This window comes from Mytilus californianus, unplaced genomic scaffold (genome assembly GCF_021869535.1).
Source record: "Mytilus californianus isolate M0D057914Y unplaced genomic scaffold, xbMytCali1.0.p SCAF_9, whole genome shotgun sequence".
Taxonomy (NCBI): Eukaryota; Metazoa; Mollusca; class Bivalvia; order Mytilida; family Mytilidae; genus Mytilus; species Mytilus californianus.
Genome location: NW_026262745.1, coordinates 21,079,988 through 21,092,823, shown reverse-complemented (window position 1 = coordinate 21,092,823; position 12,836 = coordinate 21,079,988). Strand labels below are relative to the sequence as shown.

General features: G+C 31.2%; 1 protein-coding gene across 1 annotated transcript in view; it reads right to left on the bottom strand.

Moving 5' to 3' along the window:
* Window positions 1-6,227: 6,227 nt before the first annotated feature.
* LOC127714633 (glycine receptor subunit alpha-2-like) overlaps window positions 6,228-12,836 on the bottom strand; it is a 28,689-nt gene continuing 22,080 nt past the window's right edge. Inside the window, exons 6-9 of the mRNA XM_052220695.1 lie at window positions 12,235-12,317; window positions 9,580-9,711; window positions 7,958-8,343; window positions 6,228-7,547 (exon numbers count right to left, since the gene is read on the bottom strand). Coding sequence (XP_052076655.1) covers window positions 7,362-7,547; window positions 7,958-8,343; window positions 9,580-9,711; window positions 12,235-12,317 — 787 coding nt within the window. The 3' untranslated portion in view covers window positions 6,228-7,361. The remainder of the gene's footprint in view (window positions 7,548-7,957; window positions 8,344-9,579; window positions 9,712-12,234; window positions 12,318-12,836) is intronic.

Sequence of the window (12,836 nt, the reverse complement as noted above, 5' to 3'; positions counted from 1 at the left end):
AATGTTTAAGCATAACATAAACTGTTTCAGTGTTAAATTTGTCATAATTAATTAAATATAATTTGAGTACATATATAATTATTTATTTTAATGTAATTTTGATTTTAGATTTGTATTATTGAAAAAGAGACATAATTTGATATTGTATAAAAAACAAAACTTATATTAAATAATTAACACTTGATAAATTGTGTCAGAGTTCATTTTATTTGATAGTTACATAATGGGTTTCTATTGAATATACACCTGTCTCGGAGACATAATTTCACAGTGTGACATGTATATTAGGTTTGAATTATTCGATGACCAGGTAAATCACGAACATGTTATAAATAATGAGTTTTAATTGACACCCTGTAAACAAGAAGTTGTCACACCACAGGTGTCCACACTCTTTCCAAAAATACAAGTCACAAAATGTATAATTAATTAATATGGAAAAAAACTTAATTTATTTGTTAATTAATTGTTAATCATGATAGGCTTTGTTTTTTATTCTTGATATTTATAAATTATTAAAATTTTATTTATTTTTATATTCCTCATTTATTGGGCTTTCATTGAGTTTTTTTTTCTGTAGGATTGTCGGTAAATGTCTGATTTCTAAGTGTTGTTTGACAGTTTTATCATATAGGCTTGCATTGAGTTGTTTTTTTAAATGATTGTCGGTAAATTTATGGTTTCTTCATGTTCGAAGTGTGTATTGAGAATTAATATTTAAGAAAATTACAATTAATTTCTCATTTGAATAAAGCTTCATTCATGTGCACGCAATATGGAAAATTCCGATTTTATTTCGTGGGATGACAATCTTAATTTCGTGGGATGACAATCTTAATAGTTACGACTTAGATATACTCCTAGTTGAATAAACTGATAACGAACTCTTTGTTGATAGTGAAAAGGACGAAAACATATTCGAGAGACCCACCAACAAAAACAATTGACAATACTGCATACATAGATGGATATGTGTGTCCTCGAAGCAACAAAAAATCTATAAAAAAACACAGGTCATACATCAAAGCAACACGGAAGACACTATTTAAAAAGTATTTTATAACCTTGTTTCCACGAGACAATCATTTGTAGTGGTTTTTGTCTTTTAATCATTTGTAGCGGTTTTTGTCTTTTTATTCTGGGGTAAAGAGATGGCAATTTAAAAGTAAGATTGTTTATGTGTATACATATACAAATTCTTGGTGTAAATAAAATCTTTTATTATCAAATATATATATATCTTTTGCAGTCACCATTGAAATGTCCTCAATACGATTTTAATTTAAAAATGAATTAGGTTCATGTTTTGAACGAGAAGCGTAGTCTGAAACGACAACAGATGCATATGAAGCTCATTCATAATATTACGACCAGCAGAAGGTTTCCTTTACTAGGAAAATTTTACTCCTTTTGTAAATTTACTGCATTCGTTCATCTTTGGCACCCTAAAAAGAAGAAAAAAACAATGACTTCAGAATAGGAGAAAATAAACAACTTTGCTATAAACAGAACGAAAAATGAATAAAATGTCTAACAAAATGCAGGCTATAAATTTCATAGTGCACAAAAAAGAAGGACTGATTTAAGGAAATTTGTCCATGAACAATTTCAATATTTAGCCAGTTTAATAAAAAAATTCGGGTATCAATCAGAAAAAATCGCCACATTGTTGGATCAAATTTTACGAAAATAGTCTTATTTTCACGAAACAACATTTGGGAGTACTATTGGCCCATAAAATTATTTATTTATTAGCATATCTTCAAGTTTTAAGAAAAAAATTGGGAGATCAAATGGTTTCTACGGCAATAGGTGAAGTAAAATGGGCCGAGTTTTAACTTTGTTTGTATTTGATTAATCTCATCATTAGAACACATTTTATCAATAACAAATTATTAGAATTAGTTTTTTGTAACTTTTAAATATACTTGCATTCTTTAGCTGTGAAAGGTATCGGCATTATCCATTAGAAAAATCGTGAGGCGTAGAACCTTTTACTCAACAATACGGGTTATTACCCATAAATCCATCGGATTAATCGGCTTTCCGGTGGCCACGTCATTTCATTGGCTGTTATATAGACTCTACTAGAGTTGCGAATCTCTTGTATTATATGTCTCTGGTGCGAGCAAGGTGGTTCCACTCGCTCACTTTTTTTTTATGAAGAATGATTTAGAATACTTTTGTTTTGATCGTTGAAATCTAAAAACACTTTTTGCTGTTCATGGACTTATTTTTCCAATCAATATTTATCATGTTTATTCACTAAATTATTGTCATGATTGTCAAATTTCTTGGCAGTAATTTTTTTTTTTGGAAATGCTATTTTGGTCTTTAGTGCATTCAGATATCTTAAATAGTTTGTAATATGTAGATGTATAAGGCTGGGATAGCCCACATGCTCATCCTAGATTATTAAAGTCACAAACTTCACTGTAAACATTTGTCTGCCAAACCATCACTGGGAGCTGACATGTTTGAGATCTTACCCAAGGGAGATAAGTCAATGGAAGAGCATAAAAGATGGACTTCCTGGTTTCAGACAATTAATTGATTTTTGGACTTGCAGTACAAATACGTCTTATTTCATTTTTCAGACAAATTGATTTTACTTGTTCGAATGATTTTATGAGCCATTTTAGTACCAATTGTGTTTATAATTTAGTTAAAATCAAAATCAATATGTGTCAATTTGGGACTAAAATCACCATTCTTCCAAGGCATAAATTAACATATAATAGTCATTTGCCAAGCTTAATATTTTGTTTTGATATAAAACATACCCCATAGTTAAAACCGATATAAGTTGCAAACAAATCCGGAATGGGTCTTGCAAGATAGAAGCGAATGAAAACCAGGTAAATTCATGTATGAAAAACTCCGCCTTTGTGTCCCTGCTCCTGGCAATGTGCCAAATCGTTTAAATTTTCATTTGTATTGTTCATAACATAGTAAAATGGATGAGTTTCAGGTGACATTACTCTAAAAACTCAACTACCCCATTTAATATGCTTCTGGGTCATTCTTAAAAGGCATAAAAAAGTTGGATTTTTCCTTGGTTTCATTATGAATTTACAGAATTATGCAAATGAGGCTGTTACTAAAAATAGATACGATTCTGGGAAAAATTAAGTGGTCAAATTCTTTTATTTTATGTCAAGGATTAAGATGATGTATAAAAATTTGTCAAGTTGTGATTGTCGATTTGGACGATTTTCTGAATATTGCATGGTTTTCTGGCGGATTGGCTCTTAATTGCCATGGCGGTATTTGGATTACTGTCAGCAAATCGCAATTTCAGTTGGCGACCTACATTTTCGCGAATTTGAATTTTGAGATCCAATACATTCGCGAGAAAACATGGTATTAGTAATACGTTTATGGGAAGTTACCTGTAATTTACCTGAAATTTATCTGTTTTCAATCCTGAAAATGTCCCGAATTTTGTAAAAACTTTGTAAACATTTATCATATAGATAAATACACAATGATTCATTCGTTTAACAGATTTAGTACACCAGACGCGAGTTTCGTCGACATCATACTCATCTGTTGCGCTCGATTCAAAACAATTGGAAGGTTAAATCAAATACGTTGAAGAGCATTAAAAACTGAAAATTTTGAAAAGTTTCGCCTCATACGATTTAGGCAATCTATGCATTGGGGGTATAAAAATCTTTAATGTTTCGAATAATTCAGGATCAACATTTAAAATCTTGTAAAGCACAAAAACAAATTATGTCTTATCAATACAAAATTGCTGAATTCTGGGCTAGTTGTTCCACCGGGAAACGAAAAGTCTACCAGCAGTAGCAAAACGTAAATTGTGAAAAATTAAAAATATATATATAAACATATAAGCATTATGTAGCACCTGGTGGAACTCTCAAAGAGGGAATATACATCAAGTTGTGCTTCAGGGCCATACATTTTCAGATAAATTCCTTTAAACGAATTGAAGGAATAGTAGATGACAAAGGTACATTGGCTGTTGCATTTGACTTTTTTTGGAATAAACAAATTATACAACTAAATGGAATCAGATAAATAAGTACATATACGTTAATTATAATTTAGCTTTACATGTAGAGTTGATAAGGTGTTACTCTCCATTTTTGTTCAGTTTTTCCATCATCGATTCAATTATAAGAAAATGATACAACCTACATAAACCATATTTACCTAGATTATTTTTGAAAGAATAGCTACTTATCGTAACCCAAACATAAACACTGTTGTAAAAAATGTCAAACTATCAATCTACAGAAAATAGCATACACAAAGCATTAATGAGACAGCGATTCAAAACAAAAAAACATACATATCTAGAGGCGAATACACGGTTTTCAACAGAATAAAACTTGATAAGAAAACTGAAAACACATATTAGCAGATTTAAAAGCGATACAGTTATGAAGGGTATACGGCATTAGGAAAGAATCCGAACAAAATAATACACAACAATAACAACAAAAAACACAAAAAAACAACAAACATTTTGCAGTCAGATCATATACTACGGTCTTCATCATATTTCCTCATTTTGTCTCATTTACACTGTCTATTCGAATTTTATTAATGTGTTTTTTTTTAATTTAAAAAATTGGTTAGAATAAAACAGACACTATATACAAGAGTTGATCAGGAAGAATCAAAAGTGCCTAGCTTTATCTTTTAAAAAATGAAAACAACACGTTATGAATTTCATGCGTCCGAAGCGCTTTTCTGGAGTTACCTTCATCAGGAACGCTCAAAGCCGAATATTTGAAAGCCAAGATGTATGAGAACCGAAACACTTGAAGAGCTATATGACCGAAAATAATCTCACGGCCCGCTATATAGATGTTGTCCTCTAACTAAATAGTTCAAAGTTTTGTGACTACTGAGTATGTTGAACATATCTATCCCATCGAACTTGAAATAAGATATACCATATATACAGGTAACATAAAACTAAGAAGACGTGGTACGATTGCTAATGAGACAATTATCAACAAGAGACCAAAATGACGCAGATGTAAGCAACTATAGGTCACCGTACGGCCTACAACAATGAGTAAGTCCCTACCGTATAATTATATTACTAGTAAATAGTATATTGTTATATACCGGGATATCATTGTTATAATAACCTTTAAAAGGCCGAGAATGATAAAATGAAAATCAATTCGAACGAGAATAACAAACGGTCAGATTTATGTAAAAACGATAAACGAAAAACAAAAAGTTATAGACCGCGACCAACAGAAACCACTGCTTTACAGACTTAGGACAGGCACATATAAAATGTGCTCGGGTTAAACATGTTTGCGAGCGCTAACACCCCTCTTCCCCATAACATGGGACACTAGTCAGTCTCGTATCTTTAATTACATCTAAAAATTGACAATGATGGTCTGTTGATAACAAAACTTTACGACAAAAGGAATGTTTTCAGCTTTCAATTGTGAACTTTCCATTTCTATGTAGCAACATTCCAACAGTTCTGCATATGTAGTATCAATCCCTAAGTTGATACGTTTCTTCCAGAGCTTGGTTTTCCTATCATGATTTCCTTGACAGAGAGAGACTTAGGCTTACAAAGAAGCTATTGAACCAAAAGTTCCCGTTGATAAAATTAAAGTTATGCCTACGAAAGTTTTACGAACTCCATTACGAGTTGGTTCATCGTTATGGAATATCTGTTTCACAGATGAACACGGATATGTTCAAATTGTCATAACCAAAATCCCATCCTCTTTTTCTTCGATTTCATCATCAACTAATGAGACTCATCCCCGGATTATTACGGGTACCATTAGTGGAGCAGGATAGCTTACCCTTCCGGAACGCCTGAAATCTCCTCCAGTTTTTTGTGGGGTTCGTGTTGCTCAGTCTTTAGTTTTTCTATGTAGTGTTTTGTAAGCTTGTTTGCCTTTTCATCGTCTCTCGTTTTTGCCATGGCGTTGTCAGTTTATCTCTACTTATATTTTGAATGTGAATTTGGGGCCCTATATAGCTTGCTGTTCGGTGTGAGCCAAGGCTCCGTGTTGAAGACCGTACTTTGACTTATAATTGTCAACTTTTTATACATTGTGACTTGGATGGAGAGTTGTCTCATTGACACTCATACCACATCTTCTTATTTATAATTGGTATATATCTACGCCACTTCCCGACGATCTATCACCAACACTAAATTCATCAAAGTTATAAACATTATTAAGAAATGACAACATAAAACTATACAAGATAAATCGTTTTTATAATTGTTTTTAAAATATTAATAAAGATATAAAAATGTTCATACTATACATTCATTTAATTAACAATCAAGGCACACGCAGAATGTCAATAATCGAGAAAAATTGCACCCAAGTACGTTTTGTACTAGAAGTTAATAGAAATACAAAAATGTTTAAAATATACTTGTAATTTCTAGTAACTATCGTCTGTCGAAACGGGTCGTTACACGAAACCACACCATTCTGTTTAATGAAACCTGAGTCCATTTTGTCATGTATCAGTTTCAAATGGGATACACTTTTTGATCTACAGTGACTTGAGGTTTAAGTTTTTTAATTTGTTTCACAGAGCTAAGGTCTTTGATGATTAGATCTTTCAATCCAAAGTCACATTTTGACCAATTTGAGTTTTTAATACCGAATGTTGAATTGCAATACGATTTATCTAACTTGGTGTATAATATGATACGAAGGCGTCATGCTTTGATAAGCAATATGTATACACTTTTGGTTATATACTTGCGTTAAATCAAAATGAAAAATGTAAACATACGTTTCTATTATGTGAATGTTCATGCTTTGATAGGATTGAGTCATTGAACATATTCACAAATCAAATTAATATTGTTTTAACTCCAAAAAATGTTTAAAATAACATTTGCTTTGCTCCATACTCAGTAAAGCCGTCTCATTTAAATTATTGTCATTTTTATGTGAAACAATTCTGATATAATACTTTTTTGTTATTTCATATGGTTCCGAACCAGCTTGAATTTCAATTGCATTTTTCTTATCTACTTTCATTATTTTTATATAGTTCGCAGTTTTACTTTTAAATTAATCATTTCAACAGTTAATAAGATATGTATATATATATATATATATATATATAGTGTTACAATATTGTGTTTTTGTCTTATTTAATTATTATACGATATATATTTTATAATTTGACAAATTGTTTATAACAATGTAGACAAATAGCTGACACTCTAATACAATAAATTATTCTCATAATCAAAATATTATTATTTTGTAATACAATATATAACCGAACACATTAAATATAAATAATGTAAGCAAAATTGAAACCTGAAGTAAATAGAAACATAAGATTGAACATACTATTATTATCTTTTAACATGGCTGTATGTCTGCTTTTGTTTTCAAGACAAAGAGGTAAATAATCCAGTAAAACAAATTAAATAATACAAAAAGTAACGGAAACATAAATCGTGATATTCTGTCCACGTTCCGAGCTTTTTCTCTATTTGCCATATTCTGAAAACATATGTTGAACCTGCATCCGGTTCGATAATCATTCTAAAAATATAAAATTATATACATATCCAGACATTATTAAAGATTATAGTATTGCAAATGACGATTGATATGAGAGTCGGGATTAAACAACTATCACTGATTAAGAATGTAAGTCAAGAATGGTATCAGTTTTAGAAAAACAATTCTATAACGAGAATTCCAATTTTATGTAGATTTTCAAAATGAATAGAAAGAGAAGTAGGACAACAATGAGACAGAAACCATAAAGACACCTGGAATGAAACATACGGTCTTCAACAATGGACATGTTTCCACACCATTAGTTCACCTTCATATGTATGTTTTGATCAAAAAGAGAACTTTTTTTAAACGATAAAAGCTACATGCATTTAATGCAGCTGTAAACATTTTCTGCCATCAATTTATTTTTATGTTACAGTTCAAGTTACCTTTGACGGGAAACTTTTCCTTGTACTTGGTGTATTATCATGATCACCGTTGTCTACCACAGATGTTTGCCTTCGCAGTTGCACTCTCGACAAAACATTTACATAAGCAAACTCTATCAATGCTGCAAACACAAAGAACATACAGGAGACCATCCAAACGTCTATTGCTTTGAAATATGAGACTTTTGGTAATCCCGTATTCTGTGTCGTCATGGTGAGGACTGTAAGTAGTCCCAGTGATATCCTTGCAGGGGTAGCATCAATGCTTATCCAGAATGAAACCCACGACAGGATGACAATAAGAGTTGTTGGTATATAGGTCTGAATCAGATAGTAGTCGTATAAACGATCTAGTTTGATGTTCATTTGGACACATGAAAACTTTACTGAAAAAGAATACTAAAATTGAATGTAACTACAATTTAATCTGTTGAAGGCCTGTCATTTTTTTAATAGGCAATTATTTCAAAGTTTGAAAATATGATCCAATAAATTCAAATTTTACTCTTTATTTGAAATAATATATCATTGTTAATTTCTGTAGGCTTTACAATTGCTATTGTTTGACTCCTATGTATTGTTATATTATCATCATTTATGATTTTATCGGTTTGTAAGTTGCCATGGCCACCAGGACGGGTGACTCTAGTGGAGCAAGACTTGCATACCATCCCAAACCACACGAGCTCTAGTCAGAACGTTTTTATAAAGTTAGTCATGTTGTTCGTTAAGGTCAATCTATTATTTCCTTAAAAGTTGTTTATGGATCCTTTTGTTTATGTTGTTTTCAGTCTTTCTTCAACTATGTTTCCCCTTGGTATATCCTTTTGTATAATTAGAACGTTTACACCTTTTTATTAAAAGCACATTTAATATTCCATGGATATTCAAAGATGGTTTACCTCATTTAATAATTTTATGGTATACTGTACTCTAGATCTTCAAATTATGAGAATGGCGACCTATTAGTTCGACTACTGATGATGTGACGAGAACCGAGTTGTTTTTCTTTGTAAACTAAGCATACTATTATGATAATAATGTTTTATGCCAAAAAGATAAAGCTTAACCAGTAAGCACCTTTTTTTATCATTTCAATATGTTCATTTTCCTCTCTGTTAAGATTTAAATATGATTTTACCCTGCTTTTCAAATTAAACGCGTTTACGACATATAGTCTAAATGAGTAAACGGTCATGTTTGTGCGCACGTAAAACTAGTTTAACCTATCCACATGTCCCGCATGTACCCAGTTATGTTATCTGGAATCTTTATATGTTTGTCTATTTTAAGGTCTATTGTCTTGGTGGAATCTATTTTATGTGGTGGGTATGCATAGTCTGTTGTACTGTCAAATATTTTCGGTAATTCCTGTTATCTTTACTCTTCATTAGCTATAGTTTTTTATGTTCATATAAACAAAGTTTATCAAATATCTCTAACAAGTTGCTTACGTTTAGTTTCGATAAATAAAATTGATGGCTTAAAATATTAGTTTGTTAAGAATACACCCATATATCATATGTGTTTAACATGTGGGCTTGCCCGGATTTATTTTTAAATAAAAAGCCCTGAAATACACGAAAGATATATAAAATATAACATTTCGGTTGAAATCTTACATCCTGCATATACTTTATCACACTTAATTGTTTTTTCACAGCCAAGACTGAACTGAGACAAAATGATGTCGTCTTTTTCTTCTACTGGTTCCTTATACCATTGCAAATCTAGTGTCTCTGAAGTATACCCATCTGTTATAAGAATATAAGATTTTAAGTACAAAAAATATCATTTATGAAAACAAAAACAAGCCGACATTATCCAAAAATTTACTGATAAGAAATGCATGTTAAGTTTTAGATGATTGTTGAATTTAGCAAATGCCATTCTAATACTTTAAAGCAAATGCCAAATTAAAAAAAACATCACTAAAAAGCGTTGCATTTAAATATAAGTGATTTCCTGGTATATCACTGTAGGTTTGATCTCATGTACATATGAATAAAATAATACTTTGTAAAAAAGTGTGAAAAATCAGGGATGTGAAGAAAGAGGTATACCAGTCTTAAAGAGCTTTCCCTATATAACGATTTCAAATAGTGATCTATTCCACATAAAAACAGTAAGAAGAGCACAAAACAAAAGAAGGGCAGTCTTACACAGTGTTTTCTATTTGGTTGCCGTCTCGTATTTATATCAACACAGCGACTAAAAATACGGATTTTTTATATGATGAATTAAGTTTTCTGAATGTGGTCAGATATTAATTAAAAAGGCGACATATGATTTACCAAGACATATTGACCTATAGTAACTGTAAGTAATAAGATTGCCATCTTTCATCAACTAAAAAATCACTCCATTTACCTGCTTTGTCTTAGTACCATTGGGGACACAGACCAGTTATATATTACAAAGCTATGTAAAGTTGAAAGAAAAACAATCCATTTGGTGTCTTGAATATAAATAAAGAAATCTTTACCTTAAGCAAAACATTATGACCAAATAATCATTGGATATGTCCCATGCTTGTGTTTCAATAGCATGAACACGTTGAATGTCCCTTATAGGGTTGCATTTTGACAGATTAATTTGTCAGACATTTCAATGACAGTCTCAATACTATATTTTCATAACTGAAAAGCATTCTTCTAAATGGCCAATATTTGATGTAAATAGTTATCGAGTTTTTAAATAGGTATATTCATATAGCAAATAACAAACCTTAGATATCAAATTTAAAGAAGACCTTTTTGTTGAATAAACTGAATGTGATTTTTTCTTTGAAATACTGGTTATTTTAAGCATTAATATCAAGTTATGTTATAATCAGTTCAATTATACAGGGAAAATTTGTGTAATGTGAGACGACATCATATAGCGATTTGAGTAAAATGTCTTAAAAGAAACCAAATCAAGCCGCATCATGATAAAATGTAGTGTAGACCAATAAATAATCCAAATATTCATCTCATCTGCAAAAAAACAGTTGAATATGATTCAAAACTATAATGCACCTCTTTGTCTTCATTATAAGGTCTTTTGTGGACTAGTTAAACCTCTCATTTCCTTAAAATTAAAATGTTTTAGGCTAATAAATTAAAATTTTGGGGTAAATATCACATTTTTATGTATGAAATGTGATAATAAATGAATAATAGTGTCCAAGCTGAATCAACTATCCTTATTAAAGTTTACTGACTCCATGGAGGTTTCCATAAGTCCTTACGTAAAACTTAAGTTTATGCAGCGTTCTAGAGAGGGACACATGATGGTTCCCTTTTAGTGAATAACTTGTTATAACTGCTTTTACCTCACATTCGAGGAAATGAGGACGGGATTGTGGTTACAACAAATGGAACATATTCGTCGTCATGTGTGAAACACATATTCCATAAAGGTCAACTAACTAGTGATGTGTCAGTAAAATGTTTGAAGGGATGATTTCAACTTCACCACTTGGAACTCTTGGTTCCTTACCTTCCTTGTAAACAGAAACCATCTATCAAAGAAATCATGATAAAAACGCACGCTATGGAATATCGTATCAACTGGGTGTTATATACTCCCTACATAGGTACTGTTGGAATGTTGCTGCGTAGAAATGTTAAAATCACAATTGGGTCTTCTGTCGTAAAGTTTTGTTTTCAACCAACCTTCTTTGTCAATTTCTAGATGTAAGTCAAGATATGAGGCAGATCTAACTGTATCTGTTGTATCCTTTATTTCAACATTACCAAACGTTTATTGAGTTATTTAGTGGGAGGACATCATTTGTATAGCGGAACGATATTACTAGCTTCTTTTAATTCTTCCTAAGAAGCTCCTGTGTGAAGTCAGCTCCATAGGAATAAAGGAACAAGCTAGCAAGAAGAGGAGCCCAATTGGTTCCAATGGCACCTCGTTTGTAGTTTAATATTTAACGCAATGGAATTTTCAAGAAAGAAATGTCAAAGTGAAAAATGAAAGTTGGTAGTAAAAATATTAATTTGCAACTAACAAATGTCAACTTGGAACTTAGAAAAGTCAAGTCTGAACTCAGAAATGAAAAGTTGGAACTAAGAAATTGCAAGTCAGAAATGACTAATGTCAAGTTGAAATTAAAAAAAAAAATGTCCGTTTCAATCTTTCGAAGGAGTTTGATCGATTGCAACGAGCAAAGACATTCTAAAGAGATTTCTTCATAAAAAAAAGATTCTGAAACAAATATTTTTTCAAGAGTAAGTTTAGTTGCACAAACAATTGCAATTATGATGATATGGCTATATACTTACAACTTTCAATTGTTAAAGGACACATTTGATGGTCCAGAGGATACCTCAACAGATTTACATCACAAGAAAAAGTTCCAGAAATTCTGCAAAACAATATATTTAAATTGGAAATTACCGTCAGTATCTTGAAAAGAATATTGATAATCGTCAATAAAAACTTTCTCTTTCTGTCTGTATGTTTATCTGTTCTCGTTTATTCAATTCGAATTTGTTGTCCTATATAATGCATTATGTCATGCTAAATGATATCTTGTTGTGCCCTGTGGTTTTCGTTGACTTTAATATTACCGGAAAAATAGTGCAAGCATTTCTTAAATTCCTTATCAATGATTGATATAACGCCGTATGTGAGTGCGTAAATGCACAAACGTAGCGTTATAGACGACAGCAAACCCGTTTACTAAAACCATTTATTGTGATCGGCATGAACTTGCAGTAATGTATGAGATTTGCTGCTTGTTGAAGACAAGAATGCGACTTTAATATTTAAAAAAAAAGAAATAAAAGTTATGTACCTGTAGGGATTGCCTGCCATAAACTAATTTACCAATCTTTCTTAAAAAACAACGTGATAAATTCAATAGAAATAAAACCTGGCAAGA